General features: G+C 33.8%; 1 protein-coding gene and 1 long non-coding RNA gene across 2 annotated transcripts; both read right to left on the bottom strand.

Moving 5' to 3' along the window:
- Positions 1–437: 437 nt before the first annotated feature.
- On the bottom strand, positions 438–974 carry LOC148766410 (uncharacterized). Its single transcript, XR_016035019.1, has 3 exons — positions 738–974; positions 580–632; positions 438–472 (listed from the first exon to the last, which is right to left on the bottom strand). It is a non-coding gene; the product is annotated as an uncharacterized LOC148766410 (long non-coding RNA).
- A 7010-nt stretch (positions 975–7984) lies between these two features.
- Positions 7985–15491, bottom strand: LOC105965715 (uncharacterized). The gene is made up of 4 exons (XM_088827280.1): positions 15420–15491; positions 9572–10780; positions 9228–9453; positions 7985–9099 (listed from the first exon to the last, which is right to left on the bottom strand). The coding sequence occupies exons 1-4, from the start codon at positions 15489–15491 to the stop codon at positions 7985–7987; spliced, it is 2622 nt and encodes an 873-aa protein (XP_088683406.1).
- Positions 15492–24250: the final 8759 nt, after the last annotated feature.

Below are 24250 nucleotides of genomic sequence, written 5' to 3' on the forward strand. Positions count from 1 at the left end.
ATTATTAATCTATATAAACGGAAAAAAAATGTGTATTCGCATAAACATACAGAAGAAAGTAAACGAACCCCATATTTTAATCACATTAATGTTGTCTTTTGTCACTCAACTTATGAGATAGCAAAGGGGATGAGAATATAAAAATAGATACACAAACTCAAAACTCACCTAGACAACAACAAAAAGTTCCCCGCACTATTGCTCCGCAAGTTCAACAGTTAATCTAACATGGCCATCCAATAACCCAAATGATATTACAACTTTAAATATAGTAAATTGCCAATTAAATGTCACATAGAATTATAGCATCCCATCATAAATGCTATGTTGTTGCCATTCTATTAATATTTGAAGATTTGAAATTTTTAAAACGACAATGATCTTTGGCTACAAAGAGGAATTGAAAGTTGCTACGTAATGTAGCTACAGAACTGAATGATTTGTGTAATAGTGCCAATACCATCTCTCTCAACTGCCAAAAATTATGAGTTGAATTTCTTATTTTATTTTTACTTCAAAAGAAAAACGGCTAATGCAGTTTCACAGAGGTATTAAGATTTAACTGAAATATTTGTTTACCTCTTCCCTCTCAATGTACCCTGTGTTCCTTAGATCGTAGAGTCTAAATGCAACTGCCAAAACCAGTACTCAGTTAGAGACGAAAAATAAAATAAAAAAGCCATTTATGCAGGTCATTAAAAAAAATGTCGTCACAAAGTAAATATAATAATTCATACATGCAACTTTGTCAGAAACTGGTGCATTAGGGTGAAATACACCTAACGATCGGGGTGAATTCTCCAAATTCGATCACTTCGTTGCGTTTATAGTCAAACAAATCAAATATCTGATTGGAGATGCATATGCTGTTATAATATCACATGTCAAATCAAATATCTTGCATTAAATCATTAAAAAATCAAACTAATTTGAAGTGTTATAATATCACCTGTCAAATTGAATCAAACCAAGTCAAATAAATCTCTCATAAGTTTGTAGGATTAATTTAAACTGAGATACCTTATCATAAACCCGACGAGAGGCAAAATCCATGGAAATAACAACGCACAGATGATTTTCTAAAATTTTCAGCCAAACAAATTAAGAAACAATACGGAAATATCGAAGACTCCCTCAAAATTTATCATCAAGAAAATTTCTCTCCGATCAATAAATACGACATGCACCCAAACCTTCAGTATATAAGGCGATTCTATGGATGGAGATAGGGGAAAAAAAAAAAAAAAAAAAAAACAGAACGACTGGTGGAAAGAAAGAAGCAGCCTGCAACAATTTATTTTAAAAAAACTCTTAAAATTGATGTATGTATTATGATGAAGGTATTCCCGCGGCGATTGGAATTAGATGATTGATGATAATGCAGAAATCACACGACAGAGAGAGAAGTTATGGAGAGAAGTGTTTTTTTAGATTTGGGCAGATGAAAACCCGTGAAAAACTATTACAAAAGAAATCCGTAGAACTATTAGGATGAAGTTATGTTGGTAGATGGAAAACCGTAAAAAACTATTACAAAAAAAGTCCGTAGAACTATAAGAATTACAAAAACTACCCCTAGGGTTGCCTAGGGTTTAAAACCCTAAAAAGTGCCACGTGTCGCAATATTATGACATAGATTGTCTTTTTATATATATAATGATAATGATAATGATTTGTATTTAACTGTATAACTATGCTAATATTTTTCTTAATATATTTGTATGTCCCAAGTGTTGCATTGATACGGTTTGCATGTAATTTTATTTAGTAAAATTTGCTAGACACCCTTTATTTTGGACCTATATAGGTAGAGATCCATATATTAGATGAATATAGGTATATGTCCTTTAATCAATAAAATTAATATAAATAAAATAAATTATTTGTATATAGACATAAATATCCCTAATTAATATTTATATGAATATAGTTATCTATATCTATATTATATATAAAACTAAGATACACAATCAATGTTTTCTAATTGATGAGATTGAGTCCACATTGTTTTATTAATTTCAAAAAATCCCTAACTTCCATAATCACCCATATTATTAAGGGCACTTTACAAATAAGCCGATCAATGTGTACTTATTCATAAAGGGGTCCAGCCGAAAAACTAGTTTACAAAAAATTCTACATATGGTCCAGGGGTTTGTAAAAGACTAAAATAGTCCCTCACATTTTAATATGCTCCAATTTCATCATTAAATTTAATCTAACCTCAATTTGACCCCAAATTTCACAAATTATTCAATTTTGATCCAAAACACAATTTTATGGTCAATTTCGTCCGTCACCGCCGTTAACTTTTTTTTTTTCTTTCCTGATTTTTCCGCTGGTTTCCGGCGTTGACTTTTTCAATTTTTTTCTTCCTGATTTTTTCGTTACCGGTCTCCGGCGTTGACTGTTTCGAATCTTTTTTTTTTTGTTTAACATATTTTTTCCCCCTGTTTAAACAATAATATTGTTGTGGTTGACAGTAATATTAACTATTACTGTTAAACACAGTAAAATTAACTATACTACAATTTAACACGGTAATATTGCTAAATTAATCTCTAGCACAGTAATTTTAACACAACAAAAGTTATTATTATTGTGTAATAGATTAATATTAATACTTGACCGTTCAACAAAGATAAACATAATAAAAAGCCAAAATAATTATATTACTGTGGTTGACAGTAATATTACTGTAACAACAATAATATTACCGTCAACCACAGTATTATTGTTGTGTTTACAGTAACATTACAATAATAGACAGTAATATTATTACGTTACCCCGTCAATAACTCAAACAAAACAAAAAACCCAAAAAAATAATAATATTGATGTGGTTGACAGTAATATTATTGTGTTTACAGTTATTTTACTGTCAACGACACTAACATAATTACGTTGACTTGTCAACAAATTAAACAAATGAAAAAAATATAAAAAAATAACCAAACAAATAATAATATTGTTGTTGTCTCTAGTTGTATTGTGAACGACAGTACAATTACATAAATGTACTGTCAACGACAGTACAATTACGTTAATGTATTGTCAACGACAGTATAATTATGTTAATTTACTATCAGTGACTGTATAATTACTGTTAATGACAGCACCATTACGGTCAACATTTAGCGGCGGACGTAAAAAAAAAAATCAAAAAAGTCAACGTCGGAAACTGGCGGCGGAAAAAACAGACCATAAAAAAGGAAAAAAAATCTAGAGGTTAACGCCGGAAACCGTCGGCAAGTAAATAGTTTCTGAAAAAAAAAGTCAAAATTGGATTTTTGTGGTCAAAATTGATTAAATTGGGGTTATAATTAAGAATTGAGTGTAAATGGTGGGAGGTAATTTTGTCATATACATTAATTTTTCCTTTATTGATAATATATATTAAAGGGATGAGCTTATTGGCGAAAGAGATATAGGCCATGAACCTAGAATAATAAAGATGGTTGGTGAAGGACTTATGCACAAAAACCCCTATTATTAATGAATTAATTTCACATTGTTGGTTTTCAAAATTTATCGCTCCTACATGTCAAAATAGTGTATTTTTATTAGTTAATCAATTTTCTTTTCAAAAAAGACGTATAAGTAAATGCAATATTTACAATTTTCCCATATTATTATATTTAAATTATTATAGATAAATCCGGAAATTATATTGATTTAAATTAATTACTTTATTTGTTTCATTTATTATTATATTCTTTAAATGTCCTATTAATTTACAACTCAACACATTCACTTTCTTCATTTTCCTCACACAATTTTTTTATGCTCGGATATATGGAGAGAATTTTTGAAAAATAATTGCATTGAGATCACCTATATGCAATAGTATATTTCATTATAGTCCCATTTATAGTATGTTTTTAATTTATTGCTTTATTTTGTAATTGATTTCTTCATTCAATTTTATTTGTAGCATTTGAGTAATTCTTTTGTTGAAGCTTCTGGGTTGACAGGATTGTCTACTATCAATATTCGCGAAAAAAACATGGAAAAATGTATGTACAATTGACTAAGGGTTGGAGAGAGCTTTGTAGCTCAAACAACATGGTCTGTGGCAATAAGTACTCTTTTTATTTTAACCAATGGAATGATGTAATTGAGATCTGGCTTGGCCCTCCTTACTACTTTATTGATAATAAGAGTTGCATCGATTTTCAAATAAATTCGATTTTCTTTATTGCATTTATCTATCACTTACACATTATACAAAAATATGTATTCATATAAATTGAATGCATATACAAGCCACGTGGAAACAACATTTTATTCCAATAAAATAATTGTGCACATCCAACCGGAAAACATTACCCATAAGATAAACTGAATAAAAATGGGAAGGGAGAAACTATAATAATATATTACAAAAGAGCCACAAAATTGGGACAAAAAAAGAAATTTAAAAAATATGTAAATAACTAATCACTACGTAGATATTATTAGGGGTGTGTGCGGGCCACAAACTCGCGGATTGTATCAAAACTCGCCCTTGTCCTGTTAAATAACGATTCTTGATTTTGAAGATTAAACTTGTGGATTTTCGACGGGTTTACGATAGGCGGGTCCATGGCGGGTTTGTAGTAGAGCCCAGCCTTTACGGGTTGAAACCCATTTTCGTCTAAACTATATTTTTGTTGATAATTTATAAGTTTTACGCGAGACTAATTAGAAATTAAAATGAATCAGCTAAAATATTAAATTGAAACCAAACATAAATAATGTAAATTCAAGGATAAATAACAATTAGGGGTCTTAAGATATAAGTCGCTGGTGACTAACCTTATTAGAACTAACTGACAAGCCTAACTAAATTTTCTTCACATCCTTTATCAAAATTCATTCAAAAAATGCCCCTCCATTCACAAATTCGAAATTACATCAGCTTGTAAATATTCTATGATGTACTATGGTGTACTATGGTATTATTTATCATTTTCAATTTGCATCTAGCATTTTTGTTATTTTATTGTTTACGTGGAATACATTTCTTTTTTTGTTTTTTTATCATTACTATAAGAATCTATTTTTTTCTTTTTTTTTTCTACATAATATTGAAAATTATAATTTTGTTGTAAATAGTATGGAATGTGTGGTTTCCTAACATAACCACTTGATGGTTTTCAACTTCCCACTAGTTTATTAACTTCCCATAACTACTATATGGTGTTAGTGGCGATGTAACTTCTACGTAACTTCCACCTGTAACTCCTTTGTAACTTCCCGGTGGTTACCACCTATATAAATATGAGAAACACTCCCACCCCACGGATCCCACAATTATCTCTCTACATATCTTGTTTACTTGTGTTCTCTCATTATCTCTCTATTATTGTTATTATGTTCTTATGTATTTCCACAATCACAAACCAAAGATCTAGATTAAATAGATGATTTTACAACACGTTATCAGCACGAAATGCTCGTCGTGTTCGTGGAAACACAATCGTTCGTGGGACTAGGATATGTGAAGAACTTGTGATTCGAGTTCGTTCGTGAAATGGTAATCTTGTTCGACGAATACAATATATTCTTCAACATTTGGGTTTAAGCGTTTCAAGTAAGCCGTAATCCCTTGCAATTTCGATTTCGTAAGAGATGCACTAGATCTATTTAATGGCATGAAATGCATGAAGTACATATTTATTTCAAGTCCTTATTACTTCATTTATACCGTGGATAATTTCAAAATATGATGTGATTCGTAATTATTGGAACGATGCTTAATATGTTATAGCATGGTAAAAATATCACAATGATTGTTTTTTGTATGTGGTGTAGCAAATTATTTTATCATTAGCGACGATAAATGTGTGATTGTATATTGTCAAAGGATTATAATATCTTGCTGGTTTATTCCATGTTTCGAGGATTTGACATGAAATTGTATGATCAATGTTTTATCATAATATATAGAATACAGTGCACTAAGAAGCTTATGAATAAATATGCACTGTAGAGGGAGGGGTGAATATATTTGATGATGAATGTGAAATTGTTTATGTTTCTTACTGAACGTGATTGTAGCCATATTAATAGAATTTTCTTTCTTGGTTGAATTCGTATTGCATGAATTGTTAGAAAATTTTGCTACAATAACTTGGTCATTTCATTTTAAGATGATCTAATGCACTGCTGATACTTGATAGCATTATGGATCTATTTATTTAATTCATGATTACCTACGGCAATAATTTCAGAATTAGTTCGTGGAATTTATATGAGATTGTACATGCTATATATGGTTTATATTATTTAGCATGTTATATTTTATATATTTGACAATTTACAAAGTCTTAATTATTGCATAAAGATTGTGGTCCATCTCTAATGAACAATTCTATTCAATTGATCCATTATTTATCTGCAATATGTAATTTTGTGATACAAAAAATGGTAAACAATATTTCGTTTGTCCTTATGATTTATCGTATGAAATCCATGAATGTGTATGAACATGTGGTGTATGAATTATTAGACCGGAAGTTCTAATTTGTGAACAATATTCATGAAATTGTTTATGGAGGTTACATTCCCATAAAACAATAATACTCCTTATTCTATTTGATTTGAGATGAAACACATGAGCAAACTCGAGTTTATCCAACTTTATGTATTTGGTGAAAGTTTTGTTGGTTGGAGAATGGATGTTAAGATCCATACGCTTAGTGAGCAATTGAGAATGGTTGTTTTGGAGGATAATTTACGAGGTAAAGCCCAGAAGACTGAGACTATGTTTCTGATTATGAGATAATTAGATGAAGTCCTTCGTCTAGATTATTCATCAAACGAGGGTCCCCATAAAGAATGGGATACCCTGGCTAGTCGTTTTAATTACCAAAAGACAATACACTTGCCGGAAGCAAGGAACAAGTGAATTCATAAACAATTTGTATATGAATTTTAAAATCCCAATAGAGCTCAAAATCAGAACATACACATATGTTTTATATATGATGGATCTAAGCATTGGTCGCGTACCTGAAGTGCGAAGAACATTGGGGCTGGAGATACAAATAATAATACACCAGCATAGACTGAGTTGGTAGAGGTAAATGTTTTCAATGTATAGGGCATCACTCAGCTTCCATACTTGGGCACATCTGACCAAATAACCCATATTGGGATATGATTGAACTGTTTATTTCATGCATTATGTTTATTTTATTACTCGGGTTTATTAGATTATTGAATTTTTTTTTAAAAAGAACGACACCCGATGAGGGTGGGGGGTTAGGCTTGACCCCCTACCTGTTTATAAAACAAAATTTAAGAAATACATAATGAGTTTCGCTCAAATTGCTAATGCCCAACATATGGCTAATAATAGCAATTGACCAACAAAAGACAATATTTAACTAACAAAACGTTAAGAATACGGGCAAAACAGGTGGCCCAAATAATAAAAAGGACAGGGGTGGGAATGATCATAGAAGGTCGGGGAAGACCAAGGTAGACCGTTCGCCTCACCACAACAGCCGAGGCCACTTACACTTTCGCCAAAAATGAGCGAAACAGGTATAACGGCTGCGAAATGTGTGGCACCATTCGGCAAACAGTCTAGTCTTGATAGACCCAAACAATCCATAATCACCCCAACCCTTCCTAACATGAAAAGTTCACGAAAATTCCAAATTTGCCAATAATATAAAAACGTGGAATGCATGGCACCTATGTGCGAGACTGTCGTCGAAAGGATGGATATCCAAGCTGGTCCATCCGAATCATATGCTGAATAGGTCGGGGAAGCTCCGCTGTTGTGAAGGTACGAGCCAACTCGGTCTGACACCCCAAGTTAGCTAATGCATCAGCGACCGTATTGCCCTCCCGGTAGATATGTGTAATCCTGTACTCCAAAGTACAAAGAGAGTTCCGGATCGCCGTGAGAGAACTCTAAAGACTCCAATGACCTTTGTCCGTGTGCGAAAGAAGTCGAACAATGACTTCTGCGTCAAGCTCGATCCAAACTCTAGTGAATTGCCCTCTGAATAACAAATCGCAGCCCCGAGGCAAGGGCAACAAGCTCGGCTGCAGTACTGCTCGGGGCAGAGATCCTCTCGTGAAATGCATGTATGGCCTCAGCGTCCGAACCTCTGATAGTCCCGCCAATAGCTGCAATCTGGGTGGTTGCTCTACGGGCTCCGTCTGTGTTTAGCTTCACCCAACCCGGATCCGGTGGAAGCCAAACAACTCGGTGAGGTGTGAGAGTTGGTGTTCTGACTCGGTAATATAGGCCAAGAGACTCAGCCACGTGGGGAATGCCAGTCCAGCTGTCCGCCGAAAGTAAGTTGGTTTGGTGAAGAATACTGATGTGCTGGATGACCTTGTAAATGATGGAAGAAGCGCGGACCGTGATATCCTTGTGCTTGCTGTCATTTCTTGCAATCCATAAGTACCACAAGATCAAGCAAGGCACAATGGTCGTGATGTGTGTGTGGTGTGTGAGTGTGTGCGAAGTGAAGTGCTGCCAATAAAGTAAAATCTGGGGTATGTGTGTAGTGTGTGCAGGTGCATAGCCAAAAAGATAGAAAAAATGATGCCATACCCTCTTATTCGTCAGGATCTCCACGAAGATATGACCAATCGACTCAACAGAAGGAGACTCGTCATACTGAGATACAAGACTCGACACAGGAATAGATGGATCTGGACAACAATAGCACCTCGAGGCGAGAGAGGTGCCTCGAGACTGAAGTTTGAGATCCACAAGAAGACGTTGAAGAAGGAGACGCCAAAGAAAGATAGAAATTATAGGAGTAAGACAAGATCCCCAAAATATACGAAGAAGAGGGGTAGGGGTATGCTGCTGTCGTATCAAGCCCCAAGCCGAGGTCAAGGAAAACTTGCCATCCGAAGAAGCTCTCCAAATGGGCAAATCAACCGAGACACCAGAGATCGGGACCGAGCAAATCCTATCGATCCACTCAAAAGGAATATCCTCAGCTAGCTTGTTTCGATCCCACTGACCGTTAACCAAATAATACTCCACACGAACTGACGTTAGCCGACTACCATCAATAATGCCCGAAAGGGGACCATCGCCAAACCAGTGGTCGTGCCAGAAATAAACATGACCTGACCAATCTGCCAAAATATTTGAGCTTGAACACGCTCTCGGACATGGCACATGCGCTTCCACACCGTGCTATAGAGTGAAGACACAACGGATGAACCTGGGAACCGATTCCGGCAATACTTTTTTCAGAGAAAACAGGCCCAAAGAGAATCCTGAGCACGGAATCGGAACCAGAGCTTGTAAGTGAAGGTGTCAATCACATCCGTCAAACGCCTCAACCCCAAGCCACCCTCACCAACTGGCCGAAAAATCATCTCCCAAGCAACCCAATGAGGCGGGCGCTGATTACCATAAGATCCCAAGAGAAATCGGGCCATGCACTGCTCAATCTGCTGAATGATGTACTGCGGAGGTTGAATAACCTGAACAAGATGCAAAGCCATAGTCGAAAGCGTACTCCGGATCAAGGCAAGACGGCCCTTGAAAGCCAAAGCGGTCCGAGCCCAGGCCAAAATTATGGCACGAGGTAAATATCATCACATCATCCGCATAGGCCAAATGGGATATAAGGATGCCTCCCCTTGTAGAATAAAATAAGGTTGGGCAACGGCTGTATAGTGCATCTAGACCTCTCGAAAAATACTCTACCACAAGTACAAAAAGAGTCGGCGAGAGCGGATCTCCCTGCCTTAGACCACGAGACGAAGTGAAATACCCCGTCAGCTCCCCGTTGATTAGTAAAGAGAACTGGCACGAGGAAACACATCGCCGAATAATATCAACCAAGTTCGCCGAGAAACCCACCAGCTCGAGTACACGAAATAAGAACCACCACTGAACCCTATCATAAGCCTTTGCCATATCTAGCTTCAAAATAAGATTCCGATTTCGACAACGAACTGATATCGAGTGGACCATCTCTTGTGCTAATAAAATATTATCACTAATGAGACGACCCTGAACAAACCCACTCTGAGAAGGAGAAATAATGTGGGGCAAATGAGGTGCCAGTCTGTTCGTAAGTAACTTAGTGATAATTTTATTGGTCACGTTGCACAAGCTAATCAGACGAAACTCCGTCCAAGCCGTCGAAAACTCTACCTTTGGAATAAGAACCAAGGTGGTAGCGGTGAAGCTCGCAAGCATAGATCCACCCTCGAAGAAATGCCAAACCGCTTCACAAACATCACACTGAATCAAGTCCCAACAATGTTGATAAAATAGCGAAGAATACCCATCAGGACCCGAAGCACTATCTCGACAAATCCCAAACACCGCATATTTGATCTCCTCAACCGACGGACGAGTAGAGACTGAAGAAAAGTCCCTTTGAGAAGCGGAAAATAGGGACTCATCAACCGGAAGCAAACTAGGCATATCATCGGTAAGAAGCTTGCTAAAGAAATCAACGCCCGAATCCTTGATCTCCTGAGCAGATGTGAGAACCGAATCACCATGAGAGATATAGTGGATTCGATTGACACATCGCTTTTTCTTGACTAATGAGTGGAAAAACTTAGAGTTTCTCTCTCCATCAGTCGCCCATCTACAAGCTGCCTTCTGCTTCCAAAAGTCCTCCTCAATATTGAGCATGAGAGTAAGTTCAGCAGTGGCCTTTTTCAAATTTGCACGGTTCTCGGGGGATCGATCCAAGTCATATATGTGCTCGGCCTCTAGAATAGTTGCCTTGGCCCTCTCTTTATTCTTGAACACTTCCCCGAAAACATTCCAATTCCACCACTGAAGCTTCTGTTTCAATCGTCTCAACTTACTTCATATGCTCATGTTATGAACCATATTCATACTTTGATTATGTTTAGTTTATGCTCTGGATCATATATTTATGTTACTGTATGTTCTAAGTTAATTGTTATGTTATTCCGTGGTGTTTGCTTGATGAATTTACTTAGTTCCTGAAGTACTGAATATATATGATAAGATTTATATAACTCTTTAGACATGACATGTGGGGATAAATGTCTGGCGGATAGTGCGACAACACATACTATCCTGAGAGATAAGTCGTACTTTATTAGTTTCATGTCTATTTGTAGCAAGACCTCTTTGATAACTAAATGAGGTACATGTAGTTTTGATAGATGGTTATGGTAATGTCCATATTATATTATCTAATGGCACAATATTGCCCATTGAAGTAGCTCAATTTTTCTCCACTTTCCAGTAGAACGATAATAAACTTTAAACATACTTGAGCTAATGGTTATTTTGTTGAAAACATTGAAGATAAGAAATCGAGTATATGTGCATCCTCTCTAACGTGTAGGACCAGAAGCGTACATTGGGAAAATTAGAGGAATTTTCGACACGATTATGTAGAACCACAATTTGTATGCCAGAAGCATAAGTTGTCGATCGCTCGAAATTAAGTAATTCGATTACATGTCTGCATACGCACATACATGTAATGATTCAATCCCTTTTATTGGAAGTAATCCAAGAAGATATAAGTGAAATGTGTATCACCATATATAACTTAAATTTAGAACCTTAGACTGGCGATCTCTTACCCGCTCAAATTGCGGACTGTCACATTGATGAGACTGTCTTCCCGCCGTTAGGGGAGGAAATAACGTCCACACTAACGTTCCTAAAGAACGGCGTGAAGTCGTGTGAGACGACGACCCCACCGTGTCTCATCAAGATCCCCTACTTCAGAGAATTGATATATAGATTAATAGATCATCCACACTAACGTTCCTGAAGAACGGCGTGAAGTCGTGTGGGACGACTACTAAATCTGAAAAGAATGTCAACACTAATGTTCCTGAAGAACAGCGTGAAGTCGTGTATGGCGAATAATACAGGACTCATTCTATGGTTTGAAAAAATGACGAGATCTCAAATAAGCCTGCAAGGATAGATGTCCTAGAAGGACAATTACGGGTAGGCCAACAACCCATGCTAACTAGTCTTGCCTCCCTTCCTAAGAGAGAGGGAGCGCACTGGGACCAAATGATTCTCACCCCCGAAAGTGGATGAATCCCCAACAATTGAATCCGGTTAGCACTAGTATAAATGGGATCCCACCTGATCCATCTCATAAAATAATTCCGGATTATGGATTCGACCTGCAGACGAAGTCTGGGACGCCTCGACATTAATATTCATTCCCGTGAATAGGAAAAACTCGGTTAGTTATTCATGCATGAACGAGATGTGGTATTGGGATGAAATGATCATCGATGATAAACTTCCCTACGCAGTAGCTACTGAATGTATTAATGAGTGATGATATAAAACCTCGATCAATTGATAAGTGTAAACAAAGGGATGATGGCCGAAATGAAAAAAAAAAAAAAAAACAATCCAAGCTGAATTTGATTCCTTGATAAAATGAAGAGTGTAGAGACCAGTAGTTCGTACAACTCCTTGAATTTCACTCATGAGATATAAGTGAGTACTCACAAAGAAAAGATACGAGATTGGGAGCCAAAAAGCTCATCTCATACCTCAAATGAGATTGGGAACCAGAAGATTCATCTCATAGCTTAAACAAGATTGGGAGCCAGGAAACTCATCTCATAGCTCAAGGAATGAAATGAGATTGGGAACCAGAAGATTCATCTCATAGCTTAAACGAAATTGAGAGTCAGGAGACTCATCTCATAGCTCAAGGAATAAAAAGAGATTGGAAACCAGAAGATTCATCTCATAGCTTAAACGAGATAGGGAGCCAGAAGACTCATCTCATAGCTCAATTAATGAAATGAGATTGGGAACCAGAAGATTCATCTCATGGCTCAAATGAGATTGGGAACCAGAAGATTCATCTCATAGCTTAAACTAGATTGGGAGCCAGAAGACTCATCTCATAGCTCGAACGAGATTTGGAGCCAGAAGACTCATCTCATAGTACAATTATTTTTGGGAAATGAGATTGGGAGCTCGAAGACTCATCTCATAATTCAAGGATTTCCTCAATAACCCGAAATTGATTTTAAAGAGGTATACTATCTCATGATGAATGTTATTAAATACGTGGTCACAAAGTATCTAATGGGAATCTAGATACAATTTTTTATATGAAAGTTCCAGAAGGACTTCGATTTCCCAAAGCAATTAGTTCCAGATCACAGAACATAAACTCAGTTGGGCTGAGACGTTCACTTTAATTATGACTAGAAATATTCCAGAAGAATACATGATAATTTCTTAAGTGAACAATTGCTTGGAAGAGAATAGGTGAACAATAATTGGTTTTTGATTGTTCCTATTACTACAATTTATATTAAGGACATGAACTTGATTTGGACTACTGAAGAAGTCAAGTAAGAAAAACACAATTGTTGGAAATTTGAGTTAAATATCAAAAATCTAAAAGAGACTAATTTGTTGTCTCTACCAACTTAAAATTTATCATGTCAATTATATTTATGTCCATCAATCGAATTACATCGAGAAGATGTTATGGATAAAGAGAATTTATCGAGTAACACCTATGGGAGTTGGAAAGTGGAATAGATCCAATGATTCATTCCGTCCCATGGAGAAGGACGAGGAAGTGTTAGCACCAGAAGTGCCATATGTAAATGCAATATATGCATTATTATGCTTAACTCCATGCACTCGATATGATTTAGCTTTTCGGTAAATTTATTAGAAAGACTTATCACACCTTACCGACACGCCCTATGCATCAATGAATGAGGCGAAACTAGTGGTTTATATTGGCATCGACTAGAAGTCATATCCACCCAAAGCTCGTTCCCAATTCATGGTTTAGCATTGGGAAAATAGCTATGTATTGGGGTTCTATGAAATGTACCTCAGTAGTCACTAGATCAAATCATGTATGATGTTTCCTTCACGAGATAGTGAGTGAATGCACATGGCCTGAAGCCATGATTAGGCATGTTCGAGATTCATGTGAATTGACTAACACAGAAGATCCTACGGGATTGTATTTTACTGTAATACAGTATGCATTGAGCAAATAAAGATGGGCTTCGTTAAAGTGACAACTCCATGTACATAGCTGTGAAGTTTTCTTCAATCAGCAACAACAATAGCCTAAATAAATAATGACCCCGCAGATCAAAATTTGAGATAATTGCTCCAACTTTAAGAATAAGTTTTGCCTAAAGTCAACTTTTGAAAACATGTTAAGGCTATTGACTTGAGTAGATTATTCGAGCTCACTCCCTTGTACATATCAGGGGGAGTTAACTTGAGGGGGAGTACCCTGTTGGTACTCAGTATCGAGAAGATACTCGGGTTCCCTGTTGTAATCCTTTTCCTTCGTGCGAGGTTTATTTTTCTCACAGGGTTTTCGTTACTCGACAAGGTTTTTAATGAGGCAACATATGTTGATTGAAAAGATTGTGCGTTGTACCCTTTTCCCTAACCGAGGTTGTTTTTTCCCCAATGGGTTTTATAACTCGAAAGGTTTTAACGAGGCAACACAAAAAGCACAATAGTGGTTCGATAGGAACCCAAGGGGGAGTGTTGTAAATAGTATGGAATGTGTGGTTTCCTAACATAACCACTTGATGGTTTTCAACTTCCCACTAGTTTATTAACTTCCCATAACTATTATATGGTGTTAGTGGCGATGTAACTTCTACGTAACTTCCACCTGTAACTCCTTTGTAGCTTCCCGGTGGTTACCACCTATATAAATGAGAAACATTCCCACCCCACGGATCCCACAATTATCTCTCTACAGATCTTGTTTACTTGTGTTCTCTCATTATCTCTATTATTGTTATTATGTTCTTATGTATTTCCACAATCACAAACCAAAGATCTAGATTAAATAGACGATTTTATAACATATTTGTTTTTTTAATTTTTATTTGGTCGTAGTCATCTGCAGATACATGTAGTTTCGTTTTTGTCTAATTATACAGCAGAATTAAAAAAACTATGCCATGCTATGGTACGCTATGGTATACTACGGTCTACTATGGTGTGCTATTCCGAACTCTATCATTCACCAACTCCCAGCCGCCGCCGAACCCTAACTTCCAGCATCTTCCAACCACCGTTAAATCATAGCAGCCAATAAATTTCAGCCACCGCCAAACCCTACCTGCAAAAACCTAGTCGTCCACCTACCCTAGCGGCCGAACAAATTAAACCCTAGACATCGACCAAATTAAACCCTAGCCGCCATAGCCGTCGACCAAATTAAACCCTAGCCGCCATAGCCGTCGACTAAATTAAACCCTAGCTGCTATAGCCGTCGACCAAATTAAACCCTACCCTACTTGCAAAAACCTAGTCGTCCACCAACCCTAGCCGCCAACCAAATTAAACCCTAGCCATCGAACAAAAAAAAATCGACCAAATTAAACCTTATCCGCCATAGCCGTCAACCAAATTAAACCTAGCCGCCATAGCTGCCACCATCAGCCGTAGATGTGACCTCCACCACCATAGTCATCGTCGCCTCCTGCCTCCATAAGCAACCCCTTATTAATGCCTCCTCCACCACCATAGTTGCGCCATAGCCATCGCCCCCTCAGTAATGGTGAGAAGTGATGCAGAGGGAGAGCGAGAGAAAGAGAGACGAGAGGGGGAAAACGAGAGAGAGAACGGGAGAACAAGAGAGAAAACGAGAGAGAGAGAGAGAGAGAGAGAGAGAGAGAGAGAGAGAGAGAGAGAGAGAGAGAGAGAGAGAGAGAGAGAGAGAGAGAGAGAGAGAGAGAGAGGGAAGAAAATAGTATATACCAAAGTAAAGGAGAATCTAATGGAAATTAGTATATACCAAAGATCTCCTACTTAGATTAAATGTATCTTTATAATCTTTCCAACTTAAAACAAATATATATATATATATATATATATATATATATATATATATATATATATATATATATATATATATATATATATATATATATATATATATATATATATATATATATGGACTATTAGTGAGAATCCTCTCTAGTTTTATTTTAATGAGGATAGATCCAACTCATTTTCCTTTATTAGTGAGAGACCTATTCTTTTTTTATTCTCAAATTTACCCTTTCTCTGTTCACTACCTATTATACACTACTTTGATACATTTTTTATTTATTTATTTTTTAGAATTTTAATTTTAATTTTTGTTTTTTTATTTATTTCTTCTTTAAAAAAATATTTAAAAGAAAATATTCTTTTAACTTTTTATTATATTTTTCATAAATATTTTTTTACTATATTTTTTTTTCTTCAGTTAAAATAACTATATTTCAATAAAATAACTATTATTAAAATAACGGTTATTATTAAAACAATATGATTAAAACAACTATATATCTCCAGCAACTCTCATTTATCAAAATCAACTATTTGTTAAATCAACTATTATATTCAACTAAAAAGTAATAAAAACAACTATATTACTTTACGAAAACAACTATATTGTTGTACGAAAAATATCTATAAATCTATAAATAACACCACACAATTTCAACAAAAACAAACATCCATTATACTATTGATTGAACACAAAATTAACCTTCTATATAAGAATTCAACCAAAAACTCCAATTAAGAAAATTAAGATTCGAGAATTGGGTTCCCAAAAAAAAACAAATCAGAGAAGAAGAAGAAGAACAACAACAATGAAACAATGTTGGCGGTGGTCTGTATTGAAATCTCAGACGCAATATCAACCCTAGCGCCGCTGTATAATCTCGTCTTTCTCCCTAGCGAAAACCCTAACGCCGTCCTTGATGAGAGAATCCCATGGGTGAAGACCGTCTTCTCGCGTCGGTGGAGGGAGGTAAGCCGTTGGGAGAAGAGAGTAACAATGGCGGCGCAGAGATGGAAGAGGGTTGGAGGCGGTAGCAGAACACAGATGGAAGAGAGTTGGAGGCGGCGATATGTAGAGAGAAAAGGAGAGAGAATAATAAGAGAAATAGAGAGAACATGAAATATGTTTGGTTATTTTAGATATAAGGGCAAATGACAAATAGACCCATGACAAGGGTACTTAATTAAAGGAGGGACATCCAACTTTTTTGTCTTTCAAATAAATCCAACCCATTCAAATTTATTTGCAAATAAGGAAAATCCCTTTATATATACCAAAATTACCCCCAAATTCATTGAAACCCAATTCAACTCCAATTTCATGATTTACACCCTAATTTAGCCCAATTTCATCAATTAACCAATTTTAACCCTAATTTCAATTTTGACCCGCCACCACCGGAGACCGCCGGTCGCCGTCGTTGACCGGCGTTGACTTTTTTTTTTTTCGAAAAACTTTTTTTTCCTTGAATTTTTTTTCCGGCCGGTCAACTGCCGTTGACCGCCGGGTCTCCGGCGTTGGCTATTTTTTTTTAATAATTTTCTTTTTCTTAAAAATAACATTTTAATTAATATTACTGTCTTGGCTGCTAAATTACTGTCTCCGGCAGTTATTTAACTGTCGGAGAGAGTAATTTAACTGTTAATTGATTTTTTTCTAAAAATATTTTAATTAATATTACTGTATTTGTTGCTAAATTACTGTCTCCAGCAGTTGTTTAACTGTCGGAGACAGTAATTTAACTGTTAATTGACTTTTTTATTCTTAAAAAAAATATTTTTAATTAATATTACTGTATGTGTTGCTAAATTATTGTCTCCAGCAGTTATTTAACTATCGGAGACAGCAATTTAACAATTAATTGACTTTTTTTTTTTGAAATTTTTTTTCTTAAAAAAAAATTTAATTAATATTACTGCCTTGGCTCCTAAATTACTGTCTCCAACAGTAATTTAACTGTCTTAGACAGTAATATTAATAATATTACTGTTCGGGAAAATAATATTCATATGTCTGAGACAGTAATTTAGAAGCCAAGACAATAATATTAATTAAAATAGTTTTTTTCTCAGAAAAAGTAAATTAAAAAAAAAAAAAAGTCAACGGCGGAATCTGGCCGGAAAAAAAAATTCAGAAAAAAAATTATTTTCTGAAAAAAACATATATTTTGGGGGTTAATGTGATATATTTGTTTAAATCCAGGGTCAATGTGTAATTTTAAGGAAGTTAGAGAATAAAGGATGAAATTGATAAGAATTATATTATGGATGGTATTTTAGACTAAAGACATGAGGATGAGTTTAATTGAGAGACTGTTTTTTTTTTGTGGACCAAAATGCATTTAAGTCCCATGTGATGGGCCTTTTTGCCATTCGCCCTAGATATAATAGGGCAAATTAGGTATATTAGTAATGTCAAAAACAATATTAATTAAAAATAAATTATTTCATATAAGGTGGGGGGTTTTCACTAATAATGAAAAGGAGGTTATATCCACCTTAATATAGGTAGGGCTGGCAATCGGGCCATGTGAGTCGAGCTTGGGTTGGCTCAAGCTCACATACCATCGGACCTCGTTATTACAGGCTCAAGCTCACATACTATCGGGCCTCATTTGTATAGGTTCAAGCTCGGCTCGTGTATTTTTTCGGGTTTCGGGTTTATATCGGGCCCCATTACTATATAATTGTAATGAGTAAAAAAAATTATAAAAACATGTAATAAACAAGTTTTACCTTCATTAAAGCCAATCCTTCAAAACTTAAACGATATTTGCAAGTTATTGAAAATACTTAAAAACAAGACCAAAAGAAGTAAAAAGATTAGTAACTCTTATCATTGGAAACCTTTTATATTCTCAAATTTCTGTGATAAATTTCAGTAATTGGATATCGATGTATTTTTTGCATTTCATCCCTATTTTACTTATTGACCCCGCCACTGCCATCGCTACCACTTAATTCATTTTATTTTGAAAAATAAAATAATCTTATACGGTTGTAACTTGTATGTTTTGACAGCATTACAATAATAAATATATTATATATTTTATTATTAACCTAATCGATCGGGCCTTATTCGGGTTGAGCCATAGTAGGCTCAAACTCGGCTCATAAATAAGTCGGGTTTAATAAAATGGCTCAAACTCGGCCCGGCTCACCAAAAAGTAGGTTCAGCTCAAATATAATCGGGCCGAGCCATCGGGCTTCGGTTAGGCCCGGCTCAATTGCCGGTCCTAAATATAGGTAAATGAATTGGGGGTTTTCACTAATTATCCCATATATATATATATATATATATATATATATATAACAAAATATGGTCCTAGGATCGAATCCTGGCAGCCGCAGTGTGGGAATTTCAACTCCAAATGAGGGTTGGTTCCTTGTGGGCACCAGGTCGGGGTCCGCTACCTTAACGGGCCGTTGAGTTACCATGATTTACATTCCTCCATAAATCCTTGTCGGGCCAAGGGATGGGGGCCCTGGGGGCGAGGGATTTCGCCTTTTTTGTGCAACAAAATATGGGAAAATTAGAGAAAAACCCCGTCTAGGAAATATAGTTAAGAAAACATTTCCTCCCAAAAATAATTAGAGAAAACTTCTTTAGCTATTCTACCCATGTGATATTTTCATAATTCTAAAACTACCTTTAATCATACAATTTCAAAACCATAATCTTCTTTTTAATTTTTCATTCTGCTGCTTTTCTCTCTTGTTTGTTTTCTCTCCTCTGTTTTTTTTTTTTTTTCTTTCTCTCTGTTTTTTCCGGCAATCTTCTCCGCCGCTGCCTCAGCCGTCTCCGGAAGATGGAGAAAGAAAGAAGAGGAAGCACCCATCAAACATTATAAATGATTTTGATAGTGCTTCTGAAATCGAATGCTAGGATTGCTACATCGGCGGCGAAAATAGGTAAAATTGTCGATTTGTCGCCGGAATCGGATTTTGATGGGTGGTGGTTTTACTTTGGTTGGTGGTGCGAGTTGTGATTTTATTTATTTATTTGTAATAAAAAACCGTCATAATATCAAAATAAGGTGGTGATGGTGTGTTGTGGCGGCGGTGTGGTGACGATGGGGAGGCAGATTTAGGGTTCTTTGGTGGATCGAGCGGAAGACGGCGCGTGTAGAGAATTTCGCGCAGGCTGAAACCTTAATCGACTATGTACATGTTCATAGTCGATTAAGCTAATCGACTATGATCTGGCAGTCAATTAATGTTGATCGACTCCATTTTTTTTTGAATTTTTTGTTTATTGATTCCAATTGTATAAATCATTTATAATGTTTTTATATTTTTTGTTTTTGTAATATATAGTTGATTTTGCATTTTTTCGCAGTTGTGATTTGTTATTTTTAATAGCAAATTCTTAATCGACTACGCTTCACATCATTTTTTTTTGATTTTTTGTTTATTGATTCCAATTGTATAAATCAATTATAATGTTTGTATATTTTTTATTTTTGTAAAATACAGTTGAGTTTGCATTTTTGTAGTTGTGATTTGTTATATTTAGTAGTCATTTCCTTAATCGACTATAGTTCATCATAGTCAATTTAATATGCTTCATAGTCGGTTAACATACCTAATAGGAAAAAAAGTTAAAAAATGAAAAAAAATAAAAAAACAACGAAAAAAAATTAAAATAATAATATTAATAATAAAATAATAATAGTAGAATAATAATAATTAAAAAAAAAAAGGAAAAGACACAGGTGATGGGTCATGGGGTTTTTCTTAAATGGTACGAATTAGTTTGGGTCTTTCCCTATTAAAAAAAATATTGAGGGGTTTATATCGAATAGCCCAAAAAATATAGTTCAATAACAAAAAAAACTTGATTCTCTACAAGAACTAAACTTAATATACAAAATAAAATAAAATAATTTTAGTATAATTAAATACATGTAAGGGGTACAATATTTTAAAAAGGAATTTATTAAAGAAAATAATTTTTGTGAATTTTATTAATTTTTGCCTTTCCTAAAAATTGTTAAATTGATATTCATTATAAAGTTCCTAAAAATAATTTATTAAAGTAAATATAATTTTTTTTATAGTTGTTTTAGGAAATTTTAAGTCCAAAAAAAAGTTATATTGATTGAAATCATGAAAGGAAATTGTATCATATCTCAATTTAATTCGAAATTAGTAACTTTAAAAAGGAAACTTTAATTATTATTACTATATAGATAAGGGAATATATATGTGCATCATATTAGGTAAGTGAATAATCACAATTTAATTTGAATTGTTCCATGATTGTGGGATATGATATCAAATATATTATTAACAAAAATATTCAACGAAATAATTGAAGATTTTGGAAATATTATCTTCCTGAAATATTTTAAATTGATATTGATAAATGAATTTGGTTAAATTTATTTTTCATTAGTATTGAAAACCAATAATATATTAAAGGTCAAAATATCTACTGATTTGAATAATATATATAGGTATAAAATAAATAATACTTATAAAATATGAAATAAGTAAGAAAAAATATAATGTGTAGCACTTATAAAAAAATAATGAATTTGAAAAAAAATACCATTATACGTTTAGGTGATCGAAAAGTTGCGGATGAATTTACTCAAAAAGAAAAAGAAAAGTTGCGGATGGAAAATTAAAGTAATGGACGAAGAAAATTAGTCACAAAATTATTTTTATTTTACTCATAGAACACATGTAAATACGTAAATATGTTTCAATATAATTTATACATTTACACATTACAATTTTGTATTTTTAGATAAATTAAAGTCCTAAAATTTGGCCCATAATATGGATTGAAAACAATTTACGTTGATTGAATTCATAAAAAGAAAATTATATCATATTTTAATTTAATTTGAAATTAATCTATCTAATATATTAATTTAAGCGCCCTCTTTGGTCAAATGGCCTAAATGATTGACATTTGGCAAATTCTGTGATCAACATATGGCATGTATGTGTGTGGCGTCCTAATCATTGACACGTGTGTTTTTCATTGTATATTCTTTTTATAACAAATCCGACTTTTTATTTAATTTTTTATTTCAATTCTTATTTAATTTATGTTAATTTATTGAAATGATAGGAATTTTATTATATTAATTATTCATTTTATGGTAATGTAACCATGGCCATAATAAAATATTAAATATGAGAGTATTTCTTACCTATTTAAGATAACTAGATATATAATTAAACGTGATTAGTTTTAATCATACATTCTGATTTGATTAGTTGAGTAATACATGGTATGATTTGATTTAATCATTCTTAATTGTAATGGTTTGATTACGATATACTTTTTGTTCAGCCTATAATTAAGTTATTTGAAATTTGAATTCAAAATTTTTCGTAATTAACATATCTTATTAATAAAAGTAAGGTTGCTCCTGGTAAACCCTAAAAGTAAGATTACCCCTGGTAAATCCTAGGAAATTTTTCCCGCACATTTGATAGTTATAATTGTCATTTATTTATTTAATCATTTAATTTTATTGTTTTATTATATCTAATATAATAAATTTAATAAATCCATTAGGTATCCAGATTTTTTGACACGAAGTCTACGATACTTATTAATAAAAGTAAGGTTGCTCCTGGTGAACCCTAGAAAAAAAAATCCGCTCATTTGATAGTTGTAATTGTCATTTATTTATTTAATTAATTTTATTATTTTATTATATTTAATACAATCAAGTTTAATAAATCCGTTATGTATCCAGAAAATTTGGGCCCCAAATCTATGTATATTTTTCCACTAAAATTGTCATTTTACTTAATATTAATTTTATGGGAAAATTATTTAATTGTTTAGAAAAAAATATTTGATTCTTATCTTATAAGTAAAGTTGCTCCTGATAAACTCTTGAGATTTAATGGAATTATTGATTCATAGTAAATTTACTGAGGCATGTTATGAGTGATAAAGAAGAAAATTCGTCAAACTTCTACATTAACTGAGATAAGATAAATGTACAAACATATTTTATCGAAAACATAAAATTAAATTAATAAATATGGCAAAACAAGTTTATGGATGAGGGATTATCTAAATGTAGCAAAACATCAAAATGAATTGAAACATCAGTTTTGTAGTTTAAATTGAGCTTTATTTTGTATTAATTTTACTTCAATCCTATCCATTGCAGAGGCCAAAAATCTAGTACTACTCAAAACTATATAAACCCTCATTCATTTCCTGCACCCTACAATATCCTTTTTTTCATTATAGTTTGTGTTGCTTTCTATGTGTAAATTTTCTTTTAATTGATATAATATTTTTGTTGTACTACAAGTTTTTTTCTATATACAAGTTTATGTATTCCTTTAATACTAGTAATACACCCGTGCGATGCACGGTGATTACATATTATTAAATACTTTTAGTGGAAAATACATATTTCTAATAGTTGATTGAATAAAAAGGTGAACAAATATAGGTTTTTTTTACTTACTTAGTACCATGTTTATTAGCGACTTTAGAGCACCATAGTTAGAACACAACATATAGTACTTTTAGCATTATCAACCTTGACATAAATTGAACATATTGATCTAAAAAGAATAAATCCAGTGAGCATAGTTTTAACAATGAAATTAGTTTCATTTTGATGTTTATAGTGATTGCAAAAACTGTTAACGAAAACAGAGGAAGATGATGATGCAATCCCAAAAGGTATGACAACATGAGGACTAAACGCAAAAACCAAAGTGAATTTTATTCGACCAACATCAAAATCAAGAAAAATAAGCTAAATTAAAAAAAAAAAAAACATCATAAACACTGTATACAAAATATACAACTGTTTATTTAACACCTCAATTCACACATAAACATCACTATATAAATGTTGATGGAAATTAATGGATTCATAATGTTGTTCTATCCTCAAGCATCGAACACTTGTAGATGGTTAACCTGTAGAAGACAAAATAAGATTAATGGTATTTTTACTAATTATTGCAAAATAATATTGAAATAGACCAAACATCGAGCATATGATTTTTGGCAAAGTGACACAAATATGTAAACACAGATTAACCTGAAGTAACGTCCAAAATAAGAAATCCTATAAATAATAAAAACTAAAAAAATTCCATGATTTCTAAAATCTCTAGTTTTTGCATGATTTCATAGCAGAACATGAACAATAAACATCCACACCATAATTGAAATATAGATACTCAAGATTTAACCGAGAAACTCAGCAAAAGCCAAAGACATAATTATTGCAAACGCAAACAACTTCAAATTTCTAGTCGAATAGCACAGATTTGAATAAAACCTGCAGTGTAACAAAAAAGGGAGCTTCAACAAATGTCACCCTCCAGTCAGAAGAAGAGCTCACTTGGTGCACACTAATTTAAGATAAGAGAGGGATTTTACGTTATTGAGAAGTTATTGAGAAGAAAACCAAAAAAAACAAAAAAGAGAGCACCGAAAAATAGAAG

This window comes from Erythranthe guttata, chromosome 12, assembly GCF_056151865.1.
Source record: "Erythranthe guttata isolate IM_541 chromosome 12, IM_541, whole genome shotgun sequence".
NCBI lineage: Eukaryota > Viridiplantae > Streptophyta > Magnoliopsida > Lamiales > Phrymaceae > Erythranthe > Erythranthe guttata.